We start from the raw sequence: 21,945 nt of genomic DNA, 5'->3' as shown, positions 1-21,945 counted from the left end.
GAAGTAAAACTCTCACTGTTTGCAGATGACATGATCCTCTACATAGAAAACCCTAAAGACTCCACCAGAAAATTACTAGAGCTAATCAATGAATATAGTAAATTTGCAGGATATGAAATCAACACACAGAAATCCCTTGCATTCCTATACACCAACAATGAGAAAATAGAGAAATTAAGGAAACAATTCCGTTCACCATTGCGATGAAAAAAATAAAATACTTAGGAATGTATCTACCTAAAGAAACAAAAGACCTATATATATATAAAACTATAAAACACTGGTGAAATAAATCGAAGAGGACACTAATAGATGGAGAAATATACCATGTTCATGGATCAGAAGAATCAATATAGTGAAAATGAATATACTACCCAAAGCAATCTATAGATTCAATGCAATCCCTATCAAGCTACCAACGGTATTTTTCACAGAGCTAGAACAAATAATTTCACAATTTGTACGGAAATACAAAAACCTCAGATAGCCAAAGCAATCTTGAGAAAGAAGAATGGACCTGGAGGAATCAACCTGCCTGACTTCAGGCTATACTACAAAGCTGCAGTCATCAAGACAGTATGGTACTGGCACAAAGACAGAAATATAGATCAATGGAACAAAATAGAAAGCCCAGAGATAAATCCACGCACGTATGAACACCTTATCTTTGACAAAGGAGGCAAGAATATACAATGGAGAAAGGACAATCTCTTTAACAAGTGGTGCTAGGAAAACTGGTCAACCACTTGTAAAAGAATGAAACTAGAACACTTTCTAATACCATACACAAAAATAAACTCAAAATGGATTAATCTAAATGTGAGACCAGAAACTATAAAACTCCTAGAGGAGAACATAGGCAAAACAGTCTGCGACATAAGTCACAGCAGGATCCTCTATGACCCACCTCCTAGAATATTGGAAATAAAAGCAAAAATAAACAAATGGGACTTAATTAAAATTAAAAGCTTCTGCACAACAAAAGAAACTATAAGCAAGGTGAAAAGACACTCTTCAGAATGGGAGAAAATAATAGCAAATGAAGCAACTGACAAAGAATTAATCTCAAAAGTATGCAAGCAACTCCTGCAGCTCAATTCCATCAAAATAAATGACCCAACCAAAAAATGGGCCAAAGACCTAAACAGGTATTTCTCCAAAGAAGACATACAGATGGCTAACAAACACATGAAAAGATGCTCAACATCACTCATTATCAGAGAAATGCAAATCAAAACCACAATGAGGTACCATCTCACGCCAGTCAGAATGGCTGCTATCAAAAAGTCTACAAGCAATAAATGGTGGAGAGGGTGTGGAGAAAAGGGAACCCTCTTACACTGTTGGTGGGAATGCAAACTAGTACAACCACTATGGAGAACAGTGTGGAGATTCTTTAAAAAACTGGAAATAGAACTGCCATATGACCCAGCAATCCCACTGCTGGGCATACACACCGAGGAAACCAGAATTGAAAGAGACACGTGTACCCCAATGTTCATCACAGCACTGCTTATAATAGCCAGGACATGGAAGCAACCTAGATGTCCATCAGCAGATGAATGGAAAAGAAAGCTGTGGTACATATACACAATGGAGTATTACTCAGCCATTAAAAAGAATACATTTGAATCAGTTCTAATGAGGTGGATGAAACTGAAGCCTATTATACAGAGTGAAGTAAGCCAGAAAGAAAAACACCAATACAGTATACTAATGCATATATATGGAAATTAGAAAGATGGTAATGATAACCTTGTATGCAAGACAGCAAAAGAGACACAGATGTATAGAACAGTCTTTTGGACTCTGTGGGAGAGGGTGAGGGTGGAATGATTTGGGAGAATGGCATTGAAACATGTATAATATCATATGTGAAACGAATCGCCAGTCCAGGTTCAATACATGATACAGGATGCTTGGGGCTGGTGCACTGGGATGACCCACAGGGATGGTATGGGGAGGGAGGTGGGAGGGGGGTTCAGGAAGGGGAATACATTACACCTGTGGCAGATTCATGTTGATGTATGGCAAAACCAATACTATATTGTAAAGTACAAAAAATAATAATCAATCAAATTTCATGGTCAAAAAAAATAAATAAATGGATATATTTTATTTCTTTACTGGATTCCAAAGTATTTTAAAGCAAGAATGAAACAATTATTAACACCTAATTATTATGCTCTTACACTTCCAGCATAACAAATTATTTCATGTTTTTGGCAAAATGCCATTCCTTGCTGCAAGTTCAGATATAACCATGGTGATTGTAAAAATGTACTTCCAGAATTCTTTAAAGTTTATGACTTTGTACATAGTAAGGAATGATTACTCTTTGGGAAACTAAATTACAGTGCTTACCAAACTTAATGCCTTTCAAATAAAGGAGATAAATAAAAGACTAAACATTACACTCGCATATTCACCAAAGGTTGAAGACCAGGATCAGTTTTTCCCCTCTGGTAATGGCAAAGGAAAACTTCTGAAAGTAAAACTGAATTGACAAAGCAAACCAAAAAACCCTTCTTGTTCATGTATTTATATACTAGGCTCTCAAACTCTCACAGACTTATGCTGTGATAGCACCCTGAATTGCAGAACCAGGTCCCTTCTGACAACCAACAAGTGACTTTAAATGGGAAACTGCTTACTTTTGGCTGGTGGTGACATTTCCTACCCAATTTCCGTGGAGACAAATCTGTGGAAGCCATCTAAAAGCAGCTATTTTTAGAGACACAATGTTAGAATCCTTATCCTGCCTCCAGTGATTTTTCATCTGTTTTCATAAAAAATGAGATAGTAATCTTAAGACCAATGAGCTGAGAATGAAATCAGTGGTTCACTTCCATTGCTGAAAACCAAAATTGATCTTTGAGCAATTAAGGTGACTGAAATACATATGTTAGCAGGAGTCTTCATGTGTTATTGCTTAGGTAGAAACTTTGCAGCCAGTGTAAGTTTGGATTTAACTCTATAGTTAAAATTTGATTGTTGTGTTAAATAAATGCTTTGAAAATTAGCATATTGCAACTTTTTAAAAATGGAACATCTGTCTCCTAGAGAGTAGACTGTTAGTTTGGTTGGAGCTCCTTTAGATTGTCATCTTAGCAACAATACTTGTTGCCAGAAGAATACAGAGATGTAGTCCGGAATAGCAATGAGCTGTCCTCAGATGGAAAATACTGTCATCAGGGCAACATACTGTTTTTTTCCAGCAGTGATGATGGATGAAGTTAGATCCATCTGTACCCTCTCATCTGGATCTTCTGATTCCTAGGGGCAAGGATGACAGATTAAATAGAATTTAGGGCAAATCTGTGTTTCTCAAGTGGACTGAGGTTTTCAGGGTTTGTAAACTCTTAAGGCAAATAGATGGGGAAAAAATGGAAACCATGACAGGCTTTATTTTGGGGTCCAGAATCACGATGGATGAGACTGCAGCCATGAAATGACAAGATGCTTGCTCCTTGGAAGAAAAGCTATGACAAACCTAGACAGTGTATTAAAAAGCAGATACATAAGTTTTCCAACAAAAGCCAACATAGTCAAAGCTATGGTTTTTCCAGTAGTCATGTACAGATGTGAGAGTTGGACCATAAAGAATGCTGAGTGCTGAAGAATTGATGCTTTCGAATTGTAGTGCCAGAGAAGACTCTTGAAAGTCCCTTGGACAGCAAGGAGATCAAACCAGTCAATACAAAAGGAAATCAACCCTGAATATTCATTGGAAGGACTCATGATGAAGCTGAAACTCCAATACTTTGGCCACTGATGCAAAGAACCAACTCATTGGAAAAGCCCCAGATGCTGGGAAAGATTGAGAGCAAGAAGAGAAGGGGGCAACAGAAGATAAGATGGTTGGATGGTATCATCAACTCAACGGACATGAGTTTGAGCAAGCTCTGGGAGATACTGAAAGACAAGAAAGCCCAGATAGTTCTTCAGTCCATGTGGTCACAAAGAGTCAGACATGACTGAGTGACTGAGCAACAACAACAAGAGAATTTTACATTCTGTGTATTTATTTTGATGATATGCTGAACAGTTTAGCATTTAGTGAAATCTCCTTTTAAACAATAATATGTCAAATCACTTTTTTTTCGATAGGAAAGATATTATTTGAGTCACTATCAAAGCAGATCCTGTGGGCTACTGAAAAGTTGTTGTTGAGCCATGAAAGATGCCAGGATTCTTGGTCTCTGGAGGAGAGGAATTCAATCCAGGGCCAGTGACGAGGCTTGATCAGAGCTTTTGTGTAATAAAGTTTTATCAAAGTATAAAAGAGATAGAGAAAGCTTCTGACATAGATATCAGAAGGGGGCAGAAAGAGTGCCCCCCTGCTGGTCTTTAGCCAGATGTTTTATGTCTGTTCAGTTCAGTTTAGTTCAGTCGCTCAGTCGTATCTGACTCTTTGCAACCCCATGAATCGCAGCACGCCAGGCCTCCCTGTCCATCACCAACTCCCGCGATACCATCCGGCCATCTGATCCTCTGTCATCCCCTTCTCCTCCTGCCCCCAATCCCTCCTAGCATCAGAGTCTTCTCCAATGAGTCAGCTCTTCGCATGAGGTGGCCAAAGTGCTGGAGTTTCAGCTTTAGCATCATTCCTTCCAAAGAAATCCCAGGGCTGATCTCCTTCAGAATGGACTTGTTGGATCTCCTTGCAGTCCAGGAGACTCTCAAGAGTCTTTTCCAACACCACAGTTGAAAAGCATCAGTTCTTCGGCACTCAGCCTTCTTCACAGTCCAACTCTCACATCCATACATGACCACAGGAAAAACCATAGCCTTGACTAGATGGACCTTTGTTGGCAAAGTAATGTCTCTGCTTTTCAATATGCTGTCTAGGTTGGTCATAAGTTTCCTTCCAAGGAGTAAGCATCTTTTAATTTCATGGCTGCAGTCACCATCTGCAGTGATTTTGGAGCCCAAAAAAATAAAGTCTGACACTGTTTCCACTGTTTCCCCATCTATTTCCCTTGAAGTGATGGGACCGGATGCCATGATCTTCGTTTTCTGAATGTCTGTTAGGAAGCTGTTAATCAGATAAGAGAGACACCTCAAGGCTGATGGAGTTTCACCAGGCCCCTCTCCCACAATATGCATTTTTGAGATAGGATGGCACGAGGTGTGTCATCCCCTAGACATGAAACAATTGATATGAATACTGGTTTGTTGAGCTATTATCAGCCCAAGGTTTGAGAAAAGAAAAAAAGTTAGTCTAGTTGGAACTATTTTGAAGAAAGGCAAATTCCAAAGCAAATATATAATACATTAACATAGCTTAAGAAAAGCATTTCCATAAGAAAAACGCATTGGTTAGCTCAAGGTTAGAAAAAAGTTAAGTTAAGGTGGAACCAGGTATTGTCATGGCAACACAGAATTTTAAGAGAAAAATATCTGATGCTTGCACCCTATTTCCTCCATTTGGAGACCCTTGGCCTTCCTGCCTGTTACCCTCTCACTACTGATGGTCTGCCAATGTATTTTTTGGAGACACTAGAGGATATAGTTCCTCAGAAAGAATCCATATATTATGTTTGAGGAAACCTACTATATAAACATACAAGATTTTATTTTTTCCTTCTGTTACTTTGGAATGATGAAAACAAACAAAAACCACACTTTTAGACTTGTGATGTTGAGGGAGTCATTCTCTCTTCTAGACTCAGTTTCATCGTTCAGGTGGCCTATGGGACTATGAGATAAGGGAAATACAGTATGTGAAATGTTTGTAAAGTGTTATACTAGTGTAATGCTAGTGATGGTGGTGTTTGCTCTCAAGCAAAAGTAGAGCTGGGAGACGCAGAAAGTGTCTTGGGTGTTATATAAAGTCTGACTTACTCACCTATAGAATAGTTCCTGATTTATAAGTTTATTGTCAAGAAAAAAAGTGGGCTAATGCCCACAAAAGAGAACAGTAGTGCCTGGCACATACAAATTATAGGTAGTAGTCATTTCATCCTTAGTATTATAATATATATGTATATTTACCTGGACTTATGTCATCTGCAGTTAGACTATGCATGAGTTGCCATTCTGTGCAAAAACTTTAATTCTTCACGAAAACTTTAAAGATAGGGTACTGTCCCTTGTGATGCCCCGTATGTGAATCTTTACTTGACTGAATATTGACTTATGCAAGAAAGGTTTTATGAAAGTCAATTCAAGCCATCAGGAGTAGTAAAAGCAATTCTAAGTTAACTAGAGGCATATCAATTTAGTTGCCAGAACCAGGGTAAGTCACTTTTCAAGGACGCACTGGCGCTGTAGCGGACAATAAGGCATGTCAGGGAAGACTGCCGCCCTTCCCTTTGACGGACAGAACCGCGCTGGGCAGCGCCTGAAACGCCGTGCACCAGCTCGGCCTTGTGGTGTTTGACTCAGGGAGGTGGAAGCTTCTGGTGGGTGACAGTAGGGAGTTACCAACTCTAAATAGTGCTTCTCATGATACTTTCCCTTCTCTACCCCAAACAGTGGCTTCCTACTACTTATTTATTAAATCTAATTCATCCTGACTGAGCCCTAATGTATACATATTCATTTCTCTCTTTCTTCTTTCATAGAATACATCTTTCCTTGTAAGTCTGTTATTTACAAAATTCAGTTTATATGTGCAACTAATATGTAGTTTAGTTCTGTGAAAAATAACATCAATGAAATGAAAGAACAGTAATATAATTAGAAGTAACCTTTTGAAAGAAAACACAGTAAAATATTTTTTCTGGATTGTAGACTGAAAAATTGTAGTATCAAATCATGCTATTTGGAGCAAAATTTAAAATTCTTCTTTAGTCCTATTGAATGAATATTGTTACCATCACAAATGCTTCTTGAGAGTCAGCTATGCATTGTTAATGACATGCTTATTATGATTTTCTCATGTTATGCAGCTTCCTCCAGCTTTGCACCACAACTTGAAAAGAAGGATTATAGAGAGATTCAAGAAATCCCTCTTCAGCCAGCAGAGTAACCCTTGTAATTTGAAATCTGAAATTAAAAAGGTACAGTATTCTACATATAGAAATTCTTTTACTAACAAAAACACATCATATGAATTAAATTTTATCCTCCCATGCTTGAATCCTCTATTAAACTCTGCCCTTTCCTAAAGCATGTTATCAATGTTTGTCTTAGCCCATTTGGGCAGCTGTAGTAAAAATGCCAAAAACTGTGAGTTTATAAGCAGCAGGAATTTATTGCTCACAATTCTGGAATCTGGAAGTCCAAGATCAGGGTGCCAGAATAGTTGAGTCTAGTAACCTCTTCCAGGTTTCAGACTGTCAACTTCTTGCTATATCCTTACGTGGCAGAGGGAGGTAAGGGAGCTCTTCCAGGCCTCTTTTATAAGGGTACTTTCAATAAGAACACTTATATAAGGGCTTTATTTTTACCTCCCAAAGGTCCCTCCTGGGGGATTAGTGTCAATATACAAATTTGAGAGAACATGAGCACTGAGACCAAAGCATACTTAAGATATTAAATCAAGGATGTGTCTTTGCCTCTAATTTTCTCACCTTTATTTCTGAAGCCATCAACCTCAGAAGACTAATAGAAAGTTCTTTCAGTGTTATTGTATGCTTCCTAAGAAGAAATGTTATTAAATATCTTTAATATAAACAAATATGTATGTCCTTTTAGAGAATTCCACTCCAATCTTTATCGGAATATTCTTCACCAAGCTCATAAATTGAAGTTTGCAACCCTGAACAAGTCACTTAAGCATCTGAGGTCATAATTTTTATCACTTAAGAAGGTGAAACGAGCCATTTCTTAAAGTTCTTTTCTTCTTTGACATTAGAGAGTCTCCTAGACTTTGGGTGCTGGTAAATATTCCTATTCTTACATAAGAAAACTAAATCACCAAGAGGTTAAATCAACCCCAGATGGAAAGAAAACTGTTTATTTCTGATTAACACAACTTGGCGAAAGGGTATCCTTTTGACTTTGTTGGTAGCCATTCTGATACAGGCCTTGGAGATGGTCACAGGTTCTGTTCTCCTGTCCCAGAATGACACAGGCCAAACAGCTTGGACCCACTGGTGTAAAGATGCTTGATCCTGTTCCAATTTTGTGTATTTTTAAAAAGTTTCAGCACATACTGGTGCTGAAGCTGAAGTTCTAATACATTGGCCACCTGATACAAAAGCCAACTCATTGGGAAAGACTCTGATTCTGGGAAAGATTGAGGGCAAGAGGAGAAGGGGGTGACAGAGGATGATATGGTTGGATGGCATCACTGACTCAATGGACATGAATTTGAGCAGACTTAGGGAGACAGCAAAGGACAGGGAAGCTGGGCATGCTGAGTTCATGGGGTCGCAAAGAGTCAGGCACAACTTAGTGACTGAACAACAACAGAATATACTTAAACTTTGGCTCAGGCATGCTGCCAATGAACTTTTTATTTAAGGTTTATTTGAAAATTTTACTGTATCCAATCTATAGCATAAATCAACTCATAATCTGGGCAGTGTTGGAGTATGGAGGGAACCAAAAGTGCCCACTGAACTGAGAAGGCATCTTGAGACCTAGAAACAAGGCAGGCAACTCTGTATAATCAAATTTGTTCCAGAGTAATTTACAGGGTGAAATTCCCTGGTGGTTCAGTGGTAAAGAATCTGCCTGCCAATACAGGAGACATGGGTTTGATGCCTGGGTCAGAAAGATCCCCTAGAGAGGGAAATGGCAACCCACTCCAGTTTCTTGCCTGGGAAATCCCATGGACAGAGGCTGCAGTCCATGGGGTTGCAAAAGAATCCAACATGACTTAGTGATTGAACAACAGCAAACTTACAAGGTGGGATGGAGATCAGGTGGACAATGACCCAGAAGCATTTGCAGCTGCTCCCCACACCTTCGAGGAGCCACTGGGATGGTTTTACAGTTAACTTAGGGTGTGGGGGTTGGTGCTCGGAAACAGGACGTGCCTTCCTAAGTCAAGTTTATGAATTGATAACTGGTCACATGGGCACAAGGAATACCTCAACCAACATCTTTATCATTGTCTTTGGGGACTAGCAGAGCATGGAGGCCACTTGGTCATGATGATTATTAAAAAACTTCTCTTAACGACTAAGGCCCTGACAACAGAGATGTGACTTACTGGCCAGTACAGTCCTGAGTGAGGTCAGGGGGAGGACAGGAGGAGTCACACGGGCCCACGGTGCTGTCAGTTACCCTGACAGTCATATGGGCTGTTTGATAAGAAATACAAGAAGTATGTTTTTGCTTCTTTGCCTTACATCGGTGGTATCTGCACATATACAAACAGGGGATGGGGAGAAAAATGAATTCCTGCAGGGAAACAAACTATAAACCCTAGCTCATCAGATAGAGAGATCTTTTGGATTATCTTGGCAAATAAGGCTGAGAAACAAAGATAGGGGAGATCAAAATAGAGGTGGAGGAGCCTTCAGATATTTATTGCATGATATTCACATATTACATCATGAATACCAATAAACTGATTTATTTTGTCTCCTCTGGGTCAGCCTGTCTTGTTGCAGAGCACCAGCTCTAGGGTGCATGGGCTTCAGTATTGGCAGTGCACAGGCTCAGTAGCTGAGGCTCGCAGGCTTTAGAGTGTAGACTCAGTAGTTGTGGCTCATGGGCTTAGCTGCTTCATGGCATGTGGAAACTTCCCAGACCAGTGATCAAACCTGTGTCCCCTGCATTCCACTGCACCACCAGGGAAGACCCCAATAGATAGATTTTTAAAAGATAAAAGTTCAAATCCCCCATAGAACATTACATTTTACCAAGTTTTATTTCTTATTAAAATGATGTTCAGAATAATCCAGTCTGTACATGCATTCACTTTGAGATCCTAGCTTCATGAGAGGAATATGCCTGCCATGAAATGAGGCTTGAAGGTGCTGCGACCTGTCCCTGCTCTGTGATCCCAGCAGGCCTGTCCTTAGAATAAATCATTGCTTCTTTGTGACTTGGGTTTTCAGTTTTGCATCCTTTCCTTGGCGTCTTTCTTTTTTCTCCTTTTCTTTTGTTATGCCCCCACCCCCACCTTGTCTGCCTCCTCTTTGCTGTCACAGGTTGCCACCTTCTGTTCCTGTTCTGGGGCATGAGTAAACCAGAGCGGGGCATAGATTCATTGCTTTCAACTTTGTTAAGATGCAGATTAAATTATCCTATGAAGAGGGCTGTGCCCTCCTCATCTGATACTATGTGTGTGGTGGTCCTTACCCTTATGGTGGTTCATACCCTGCCATCAGGCCTCACCTCCCATGAGGTAAAGAAATCCTACGCCTGGAATATTAACCGAATTCTCTATTAACACCTTTCTTAACTTTTCCTGTCTAGAATTAATCCCCCTTTTCTCTATGCTTCAATCACCTTTTCACTCATATCATTGTGTTTTAAATAGCTTATTATTCTAACTGCTTGCCTTTTCTGTTTACCCAAAGGCAGTGAGTAAATTTGGTAATCTTTGACTCCCCAGAGTCGTACACAGTGCCTGGTAGATATTAATGGATAATTGCTGAATAGAGAATAAATTCTAGATTGATACACATATTCTGTGTAACATATCCTATACTGTGGTTCTGTTCTTTACTGATAATATAAATATTGATATAATATATTTGTATATTTCTCCTTGAAAAAGAAAGCCCTCCTGCCTCCAATCTCAATCTAAACAAGGGAAGTTTGTGACATGTTTTTCCCCCTTTCTGGTGTAATCTTTAGTTAGTGACCATTTTTGTTCAGAAATAGCTTTTTCATCCCCTGTACAATCATAGAGGATCGTCCACGCCAGTGGTGACAGCATGCAAAGTCAGTATGATTTCTACCCTCCCCTCTCAAGCTTATTCTAAAATCCAGGGACTCCATGTCCCAATTAAGTTTAAAGGAGTCATTATGGGATGATTGCGCCTGACTTATGAGTAGCCTGAGACCCAGCAGGATGTACAGAGGAATCAAAACATGGCAGAGCCCTTTTCCAAGAAATTAAGCTCTCCGATTATGACTCACCTGAAGTGTCTTCAGTCCAGTCTGCTCAATCATGGCTGGGATTGCAGGGTGAGTAAAGCACCTAAGCAACTGTCTTTGAGAACTAGGGTTTTCAACATGGGAGAAACGAGTAACAGAGACAAAACAGAAAATACTAATTCAAACTAGAAGTATCAATATGAATCAGTATTAATTCATGACAGATCTTATCTTTTTTAAAAAGAAACATATTTCCTAAATTTCACTAAAATGATCTAGAAATAAAGCAAGCAGCAGTGTGCTCCCTTTGCACCCATGGCTTTGGAAATACAGCCCGTTGCAGCGGCAGGGCAGGAACTGAACATGATCATGTTGGAGTATCTTTACTCTGTTTACAGATTAAATAGAAGCATGCTGTCAGGGCAACTGCAGGTGTGTCAACAGGACTCAGGAGCCAACTTTAAAGAGGCCCCCCACAGACTATTAGATAATTAAAGCATCAGTCAGCATCAGTCACCACAATTAATTGAAAGCATTAATGTTTAAATCCAAGAGATCACAACAGTGAAAAAAAAATCCCTCATTAATTACCTTTGGAAGATGCTAAGTGACCAACTCATTATTTTTAAAATTTTTTAAAAGAGAAAAGAATAAAACATTTATTCTGCCTTTCCCTTATGAATTCTTTCTCCGGGTAACTAAATTGATGAGGGGGAGTTTCCTCATTATCAAAGAACTTCAACTAATACATACTGAAGGAATAAAAAGAATTATCATTTTGCAGTCCCTGAATGAAATAATGGATCTGACATGATCACTACTGGCTGCTGGTATCACAAAAAAAGGAGCAACCAGACAGTGTATGCCTCCTGATGGATGGATGTGGCACTCCTGTGAAGTGTACATGCTAAACACTTGAATCTGCATCTGATCAACCTCTCAGACTTAAGCCTAAGAAAATAGAGAGCATAAATACTGGACCTTTCTGTTAACAAAGTGACCTATAAAGTCTAATAAATACCAATAGAAAAGAGCTGTAGGTTAAGCTACACTATAAAATGAAAATTTTTTCATTAAAAAAATGAAAAATCAGGCAACATTTTATGTCTTAAAATGTTATGTAATTCAGTCAAAGAGGACAAGAAAAACATAAAGATAAGATGATTGACAAGAGAAGGGTGATAAAAGACATCAAAACATTTCTCACTTCTGGTACCTGTTAATAATTTCAATTATTTAGGCTTAATTTTCTTCAAAGTACTATCTCAGTTGATTAGGTTCCAAACTGTTTATGTAGTTGTTCTACAGCAAAGATAACCTTATTTTATGATATGGAAAAGTGTTACTCACTGAATTGTGTCCAGCTCTTTGCAACCCCATGGAACATAGCCTGACAGCCTCCCCCATCCATGAGATTTTCCAGACAAGAATACTGGAGTGGGTTGCCATTTCCTTCTCCAGGGGATCTTCCTTACCCAGGAATCAAACCTGGTTTTCTCACATTGTGGGCAGACTCTTTACCATCTGAGACACCAGGGAAGCCCTATGATATGGAAAAGAAGGTATAATTTAGAGAATGTAGTGAGGGTTACATTTGTAGTTTCTCCTACAAATTTTCTTTTATTTAGTTTTTGCCTAAAAAGTACTATATTCTCAAATGACCAATAAAGTGCTACAGTTCAGTTCAGTTCAGTTCAGTCACTCAGTCGTGTCCAACTCTTTAAGACCGCATGGACTGCAGCACACCAGGTCTCCCTGTCTATCACCAACTCCTGGAGTTTACTCAAACTCATGTCTTGAGTCTGTGATGCCATACAACCATCTCATCCTTTGTCATCCCCTTCTCCTCCTGCCTTCAATCTTGCCCAGCATCAGGGTCTTTTCAAATGAGTTAGTTGTTCGCATCTGGTGGCTGAAGTATTGGAGTTTCAGCTTCAACATCAGTCCTTCCAATGAATATTCAGGACTAATTTCCTTTAGGATGGACTGGTTGGATCTGCTTGCAGTCCAAGGGACTCTCAAGAGTCTTCTCCAACACCACAATCACTCACCCCACTCCCCCTTGGCAACCACAAGTCTGTTCTCTGAGTCTCTGGGTCTGTTTGTGTCATATTTTGTATTCCGCATGTAAGTGATATCATGTGAATTTGTCTTTCTTTTTCTGACTGACTTCATTTAGATGACAATCTCTAGGTTCATCCATGTTGGTTCAAATGGCACTATTTCATTCTCTTATATAGCTGAGTACTATTTCACTATGTATTTATGTTACCACATCTTTTCTATCCATTCATTTGTTGATGGACACTTAGGTTGCTTCTGTGTTTTAGTTATTGTAAATAGTGCTGCTGTGAACTTTGGGCACATCACCTCTTTGAATTATGGTTTTCTCCAGATATGTGCCCAGGACAGGGATTGCTGGATCGTATGGCAACTCTAGTTTTAGTGTTTTGAGGAAGCTCTATATTATTCTTCATAGTGTGCACCAACTTACATTCCCACCAACAGTCTAAAAGCATTCTCTTTTCTCCACACCCTCTCCAGCAATTATTGCTTGTATAATTTTAATGATGGCTATTCTGACCCATGTGAGGTGTTATCTCATTGTAGTTTTGACTTACACATCTCTGATAAGTAGCAATGTTGAGCATCCTTTCATGTGCCTATTGGCCATCTGTATGTCTTCTTTGGAGAAATGTCAATTTATGTCTTCTGTTATTTTTTGACTGAGTTGTATGTTTTTTCTTACTGAGTTGTGTGAGCTATTTGTATATTTTGGAAATTATTTTCTTGTCAGCAGCATTGTTTGCAACTATTTTCTCCTAGTCCATAGGATATCTTTTCATTTTATTTATGATTTCCCTTGCTGTGCAAAAGCTTATGTATTTGATTAGGTCTGATTTGTTTCTCTGTGCTTTTATTTCTATTGCCATGGGAGACTGACCTAAGGAAACATTGGTATGATTTATGTCAGAGAATGTTTTGCCTATGTCGTCTTCTAGGAGTTTTATGGTATCACGTCTTACATTTAAGTGTTTAAATCATTTTGAGTTTTTTTGTGTATGGTGTGAGAGTGTGCTCTAACTTCATTGATTTACATGCAGCTTTCCAACTTTCCCAGCATCATTTGCTGAAGAACTTTTTCCCGTTTTATATTCTTACCTCTTTTGTCAAAGATTAATTGACTGTAGGTGTATAGGTTTATTTCTGGGCTCTGTATTCTGTTCCATTGATACATATATCTGTTTCTGTGCCAATACCATGCTGTTTTGATTACTATAGACTTGTAATATTGTGTGAAGTCTTGGAGGCTTATGCTTCCTGCTTTGTCCTTTTTCCTCAAGATTGTTGGCAATTCCGGGTCATTTATGATTCCATATAAATTTTATGATTATTTGTTCTAGTTTTATAGAACAAATCATGTCATGGGTAATTTGATAGGGATAACATTACATCTGTAGATTGTTTGGGGTAGTATGGTCCATTTTAACAATAGTAATTCTTCCAGTTCAAGAGCATTAAATATTTTTCCATTTCTTTGGATCATCTTCTGCTTCCTTTATGAATGTTTTATTGTTCTCAGTGTATAAGCCTTTCACCTCCTTTGTGGGTTTATGCCTAGGTATTTTTCTGATGAATTTTTTTTTTAACTTTCTCTTTCTGATATTTCATCATAGTGTAAAGAAATGCAACTGATATGTTAATCTTGCATTCTGCTACCTTGCTGAATTCATTGATACGTTCTAGTAGATTTTGTTTGGAGTCTTTATATTCATTGATAAGTTCTACTAGTTTATGTGTGAAGTCTTTTGTGCAGAATCTTTACCATCTGTATAAAATGATGAAATTACCTCTTCCCTTCCAATTTGGATACCTTTTATTTCTTTTGTCTGATTGCTGTGCCTTGAACTTACAACACTGTGTTGAAGAGGAGTGGTGATAGAGAGCATTTTTATCTTGTTCCAGGTTTTAGCAGGAATGTTTTCAGCTTTTCACCACTGAGTATTATGTTTGCTATGGATTTGTCAAATATCTTTTATTATGTTGAGATATGTTCTCTCTATATGCACTTTGGTGATAGTTTATATCATGAATATGTGTTGAATTTTATAAAATACTTTCTTTGCATGTTTGTCTTTTCTTTTATTGGTGTAGCATATCATATTGATTAATCTGCATGTATCGAAACATCCTTGTGACCCTGGGATGAATCCCACTTGGTTGTGGTTTATGATCTTCTCTATGTGTGTTATTGTATTCAGTTGGATAATATTTTATTGATAATTTTTATATTTATATCCATCAAAATTATTGGCCTGTAATTTTCTTTGTCCGTAGTATCTTTGTTTGATTTTGATATCAGGGTGATGGTGGCTTCAAATAATGACTTTGGAGTGTTCCTGCCTCTTTAGTCTTTTGGTAAAGTTTGAAAAGTTTTAATATAAATTCTTCTTTGTATGTTTGGTAGAATTCCTCAGTGAAGCCTGAAATTTTGCTTGCAGCAAGTTGTTTGTTTGTTTTACAGATTCTGTTTCACTTCTAGTGATTGTTCTGTCCAAATTATCTATTTCTTCTTTATTCAGTTTTGGTGGACTGTATGTTCCTAGAAACTTGTCCATTTCTTCTCGGTTGTCCAGTTTGTTGGCATATAGTTGTTCATAGTGAAAGGTTGTTGCTGAGCCGTGAAAGATGCCAGGATTCTTGGCCTGTGGAGGAGAGGAATTCAATCTGGGGCCAGTAACGAGACTTGATTGCTCAGAGCTTTTGTGTGATAAAGTTTTATTAAAGTGTATAGACAAAGCTTCTGACATAGACATCAGAAGGGGGCAGAAAGAGTGCCCCCCTTGTTAATCTTTAGCTGGATGTTATATAGCTACTGCTACTGCTAAGTCGCTTCAGTTGTGTCCAACTCTGTGTGACCCCATAGATGGCAGCCCACCAGGCTCCCCTGTCCCTGGGATTCTCCAGGCAAGAACACTGGAGTAGGTTGCCATTTCCTTCTCCAATGCATGAAAGTGAAAGGTGAAAGTGAAGTCGCTCAGTCGTGTCTGACTCTTAGCGACCCCATGGACTGCAGCCCACCAGGCTCCTCCATCCATGGGATTCTCCAGGCAACAGTATTGGAGTGGGGTGCCATTGCTTTCTCCGATATAGCAACTAGCAGGCTGCTAGCTGGAGAAAGGCAATGTCTCAAAACTCAGAGACTGGCACCAGGCCTTTCACTTGCAACATGCATTTTGGGATAACATTGGCATAAGGTGAGTTGTCCTGGGCCATAAAACAATTGACATGAATCTTGAAGAAAAGCAGGTTTCCAAGCAAATACATAGTCTCATTAACATAGTTTAAGAGAACATTTGCATGAGTAAAATATACTGGTTTGTCAAGTCAGTTCTGAGTCTTAGGCAGAAGCAACTTGAAGACAGAGTCTAGGGTATATGTATAGTTCATTAACATAACTTAAGAAAAGCTTTTCCATAAGAAAAATGCATTGGTTAGCTCAAGGTTCGAGAAAAGTTCAGTTGAAACCAGGTGTCATTATGGCAATACAGAATTTTAAAAGAAACCTCTTATAAAGTTTGTATAGAGAAGGGGGAAAAATCTAATACATGTAGTTTGCTTCCTCCTGCCACTTAAGAGAGAGATAAAAAATGTCTTGACACTTGCAGCCTGTTTCCTCTGTTTGGAGACCCCTGGCCTTCCTGCCTGTTACCCTCACAACAGTATTCTCTTACGTTTTTTGTATTTCTGTGGTATCAGTTATTATTTCTTCACTTTCATTTCTTACCTTGTTTACTTGGATCCTCTTTCTTTTCTTCTTAGTGAGCCTGGTCTGAGGTTTGGTAGTTTTGTTTACCCTTTCAAATAACTAGCTCTCTGTTGTACTGATTTTTTTTTTTTCCTACTCAAGTTTCTATTTGACTTATTCCCTCTCTGATTATTATTATTTCCTTCCATCTGCTGCTTTAGGTTTTATTTTTTCTTCTTTTTCTAATTCTTTTAGGTGGTGGTTTAGGTTATTTATTCAAGATTTTTCTTGTTCTTTGAGGAAGGCTTGTATGGCTATGGACTTCCCTCTAAGGTCTACTTTCGCTGCATCCCATAGATTTTTCTATGGTTGTGTTTTCATTATCATTTGTCTCAAGGTTTTTATAAATTTCCTCTTTGATTTCATCATTGACCCATTGATTTTTTTAGTAGTATGTTGTTAGTCTACTTGTAGTCATTTTTTCGGGGCTTCTCTTGTGGCTTAGCTGGTAAAGAATCTGCCTGCAATGCGAAAGACCTGGGTTTGATCCCTGGGTTAGGAAGATCCCCTGGAGAAGGGAAAGGTTACCCACTCCAATATTCTAGCCTGAAGAATTCCATGGACTGTATAGTCCAGGGGGTCACAAAGAGTCACTGCAGATGGTGACTGCAGCCGTGAAATTAAAAGACGCTTACTCCTTGGAAGAAAAGTTATGACCAACCTAGATAGCATATTCAAAAGCAGAGACATTACTTTGCCAACAAAGGTCCGTCTAGTCAAGGCTATGGTTTTTCCAGTGGTCATGTATGGATGTGAGAGTTGGGCTGTGAAGAAAACTGAGTGCCGAAGAATTGATGCTTTTGAACTGTGGTGTTGGAGAAGACTCTTGAGAGTCTCTTGGACTGCAAGGAGATCCAACCAGTCCATTCTGAAGGAGATCAGCCCTGGGATTTCTTTGGAGGGAATGACGCTGAAGCTGAAACTCCAGTACTTTGGCCACCTCATGCGAAGAGTTGACTCATTGGAAAAGACTCTAATGCTGGGAGGGATTGGGAGCAGGAGGAGAAGGGTCCGACAGAGGATGAGATGGCTGGATGGCATCACTGACTTGATGGATGTGAGTCTGAGTGAACTCCGGGAGCTGCTGATGGACAGGGAGGCCTGGCGTGCTGCGATTCATGGGGTCGCAAAGAGTAGGACATGACTGAGTGACTGAACTGAACTGAATCATTTTTTCTTATTCCTCTTTTTGTGGTTGAGTTCTAGTTTCATGCCATCATGGTCAGGAAAGATGCTTGAAATAATTTCCATCCTCTTAAATTTGTCTTGAGGCTTGTTTTGTATCCTCGTATGTGGCCAACCCTAGAGAATGTCTCATGTGCCTTTGAAAAGAATGTGTACTCTGGGTTTTTTGGATGTAATTTATAGCCATTTTATTCCTTGTTTTCCAGTTGACTTTACATTTCTTTTTTGTTCCCTTCCTTTTCTTCTGTGGTTTGATGGTTTTCTTTTGTATTATGCTTGAGTTCCTTTCTTTTTGGTTTTTATGAATCTATTGTATTTTTTTCATTTGTGATTACCCTGTTTTTCAAGTATGCTAACCCATTCCTATATCTACTTGCTTTAAACTGATAGTCATATAGACTCAAACACATTCTTTTAAAAAATATATACATTTTTCTTACTCTCCTCCTCCACATTTTATGATTTTGATGTCCTCTTTTACATCATGTATATCCTTTTGCTGTTCATTTTAGATATTATCACTTTCACAAATTATTTTCTATTTTTTTAAGTTTGTATACTGACTTATTTATATGTCAGATTGTAATTTTTCTATTTCCTATAGATTATTGGTTCTTTTGACTTTTAAAAATTTCTTTTAGAATAAGTTTAGTATTGCTGTATTCTTTTAGCTTTTGCTTGTCTGAGAAATTCTTTTTCCCTACCTCTATTCTAAATTATAATCTTGCTAGGTAGAATATCCTAGGTTGCAGATTTTTCCCTTTCAGGACTTTGACTATATCTTGCCACTCCTAGCCTGTAACATTTCTGTGGAGAAATCAGCTGAGAGTCTTATGGGGGTTTACTTGTAGTTAACTCTTTGTTTTTTTTCTTGGTGCCTTTAAAATCCTCTCCTTAACTTTTGCTATTTTAATTATAGATCTGTTTGGGTTCACCTGTCTGGGACTCTCTATGTTTCCTGTACCTAGATATCTGATTCCTTCTTTAGCTTGGGAAGTTTTCAGCCATAATCCTTCAAATGTATTTTATCTCCCTGTTTTTCTTTCTTCTTCTGAAATACCTATTATGCATAATTGGCACACTTTATATTATTCCAAAGTTCTTGTATGTTGCTTTCATTTTTTTTCATCTTTCTTTCTGATATTCTGATTGGGTGATTTCCATTATTCTATCTTCCAGATCACTTACATGTTCTGTATTATTCAATTTTCCATTTATTACCTTTAGTTCAGCTTTCATTTCAGCAAACTATTTCCTAATTTTCCTTGGTTTCTGTTCATAGTTTATAGTTTCTTTTTATAGTAACCTGCATTTCTACTGATAGGTTTTATTCATCCCTTCAGTATTTTTATTACCTCTTTTTTGAACTCAGTCTATTAGAATGAAGAGGTCTGTTTCATTGTTTGTTCTTCCAGGTGAACTCTCTTGATCATTTACTTGGGAGTGGTTTTTCTGCTTCTTCATTTACTTGTATTCCTCTGACTCTATGAGTTTATGAGAAACAGTTATATACTGTGGTCTTGGAGGGCTATTTTTATGTGGGAGAGTTCCTGTGTAGCCTGCATGGGTTTAATACTTTTGGTGCAAAGGCTGTCTTTAGTATGGGTGCCTGCCACCTCTTTCCTCAGTATGTGCTGGCCATTACCCTTTTGGTAGGCAGTGAGACTGGTGTTGTGATGACTGTAGCCTGCACTGGATAGTAAGCAGGGCCTCATCTTTGCTCTTTCATTGTAACTGCCCTGTAAGGGACAGGGTCTACTCTTAGTGTTTGGAGCAAAAGCCCCAGATTCGTATCTGAGCTGCAGTATGAGGTAGGTGAGATTGGAGCCCTCATACTTGGAGAGGAATTACTGAGTATTCTTCAGCAGGAGATGTCTATCCAGGTGTGTGGTTGGTGGTGTCAACTGTCACCTGTTGTGTGGGCTCACAAAGAACAATATTGTTGGCACTGCCCTCATCCCACCTCAACTGTGGGAATGCAGACATTTGGCCTTGGTGTCTCTCAGATACTACATTCACAAAGCCACCGGTGCAGATCCATAGGTACCAATCCATTGAAGTCAGGAACCAGGTAAAGGGGTTTCCCCTGGTGAGGGAAACTTTACCTACTGTAAAGGGGTTTTCCAGGGTGAGGGAACCTTTCCTGTTTCACAGCTCTGTCCCAGTTGTGCAGATCCCGTGCCACTTCCTTAATTATTTTCTTTCATCTTAGTTGGTCATGTGGTGGTATTTCTTACAATTTTGGCTCTCTGAGACCTTCTGTCAGTGTTCAGTAGGTATTTTTTGAGAGTTGTGCCACACGTAGATATATTTTTGATATATTTGTAGGAAGAAATGAGATCCACTTCCTATTCTGCCACCTTGATTGGATGTCAGATAGACATCAAATTTTGTCAGTTCATAAGGAGGTTTCTCATGCATTCTTCCAAATACATGCCAAAGATGGGAGGTACACCTGTCAGCTAAATATTCATAAGTTTAGAGAGGCCCCATCCAGTGCTGGTCTGAGCTACTTCACAGCCTCAGCCAGCCCAAGAGGCCATTAGTTTGAAGGTTCTGTTGTATCACACATATTTCTACCTACTGTGTGAGCATTCACTTTGCCATTTAGTGTGTTCAGAATTGATCTCACCACCTTCTTCCTTCTTTTGTCCACATCAAATATTACTGGAAGCATCTGTTTTCCTTCTGCTCCATCTCTAAACCTTGGGTCACTCTCAACTGTTCCACCTTATATCTTGCATCTCCTAAATCATTAACACCTGGGGAATCTTCATAGTATAGGTGGTTTTTCTTGGCCTTTGGTGATACCACCTGGGTTCTAGCCCTGGTTCTGCCAGTTACTACCTATGTTCTTTGAGCAAATTACTTCTCAAATTCCTCATCCGTGAAATGGGGATAATGCATAAGTTACAGGGTAGTTGTAGGAACCAAATAGAATATTGACTATATCTAGAATGTAGTAAGTACTGAATCAGTGGCCGCAGGTGGTGGTGGTGTGATTAAGTAGGAATACTTGGTCTTCCTCCTCCTCTTGGTTTCCACTTTATCCAAGCTTTATATCTCTTACACTAGAGTCACACTTGGAGAAGGCAATGGCACCCCACTCCAGTACTCTTGCCTGGAAAATCCCATGGACGGAGGAGCCTGGTAGGAGGCTCCTCCTACCAGGAGTTGGACACGGCTGAGCGACTTCACTTTCACTTTTCACTTTCATGCATTGGAGAAGGAAATGGCAACCCACTCCAGTATTCTTGCCTAGGGAATCCCAGGGATGGGGGAGCCTGGTCAGCTGCCGTCTATGGGGTCGCACAGAGTCAGACACGACTGAAGTGACTTAGCAGCAGCAGCAGCAGCAGAGTTACATTTCCTTGCTGATTAACTTGTTCTCCAGTCCATTTTGCCAGACTTGCCAGTATTTCTAAACACCTGTTTCCAGTTTCCTGCTTCACTGTCTAACTCTGGGTCCAACCCAGGGCTCCGTTGTTTGCAGGAGCCTCCTCCTGACCTGCCTGTGTTCACCCTGAGTTCCCAGCCCTACTCAAGCTATTATATATATTGCATTCCGAGTGATCTTTTCAAAATAGAAATCTGACCAGAAATTGTCCAAGGGGCTTTTAGTAAAAAATGTCAAAATCCTTACCAATGGTGTTCATAGTCCTGTCTGGTCCAAGCCTTGCCTCTCCCTCCACCCTCACCTCATACCACTCTTGCCCTTTGCTGTCTGTACACTGGCCACAGTGCCAAGCTACCATGCTGCTTCCTCCCAAGTCTCTACACACTTTTTCTTCTGCCTGTAATGTTCTTCCCACTCCATCTTTTATTCACTCCTACTCTTTATTTCAGCTCTCAACACAAGTGCCATTTTTTCAGGTAAGTCTTCCCTAAGTTAAACTCTGTTACCTCTTAGAACCAGAGGCCTGGTCTTCAATGTGTTTGGCACATTTGCAATTTTACAAATATACATTTGTAAATATATATTTCACAGTCATAATTCTCCC

At 39.1% G+C, this 21,945-nt stretch overlaps 1 protein-coding gene and 1 long non-coding RNA gene across 8 annotated transcripts in view; one reads left to right on the top strand and one right to left on the bottom strand.

Moving 5' to 3' along the window:
- The window catches only part of NEK10 (NIMA related kinase 10), a 263,826-nt gene that overhangs the window by 218,316 nt on the left and 23,565 nt on the right, over nucleotides 1-21,945 (top strand). For all 5 annotated transcript variants that reach the window (XM_070777294.1, XM_070777296.1, XM_070777293.1 and 2 more), the window contains one exon: nucleotides 6,897-7,007. In XM_070777294.1, coding sequence (XP_070633395.1) covers nucleotides 6,897-7,007 — 111 coding nt within the window. The remainder of the gene's footprint in view (nucleotides 1-6,896; nucleotides 7,008-21,945) is intronic.
- LOC139178714 (uncharacterized) overlaps nucleotides 1-21,945 on the bottom strand; it is a 36,815-nt gene that overhangs the window by 7,915 nt on the left and 6,955 nt on the right. The window contains exon 1 of one of the 3 annotated variants that reach the window (XR_011563194.1): nucleotides 10,993-11,080. The exons of the other annotated variants lie outside the window; for them this stretch is intronic. This is a non-coding gene — a long non-coding RNA (uncharacterized lncRNA). Of the gene's footprint in view, nucleotides 1-10,992; nucleotides 11,081-21,945 lie in introns of those variants that run through there. 3 annotated transcript variants of the gene reach the window in all.

This window comes from Bos indicus, chromosome 22 (assembly GCF_029378745.1).
Source record: "Bos indicus isolate NIAB-ARS_2022 breed Sahiwal x Tharparkar chromosome 22, NIAB-ARS_B.indTharparkar_mat_pri_1.0, whole genome shotgun sequence".
Lineage (NCBI taxonomy): Eukaryota > Metazoa > Chordata > Mammalia > Artiodactyla > Bovidae > Bos > Bos indicus.
The sequence above is the reverse complement of the archived record's forward strand: the minus strand, read 5'-3'. Positions and strand labels throughout refer to the sequence as shown.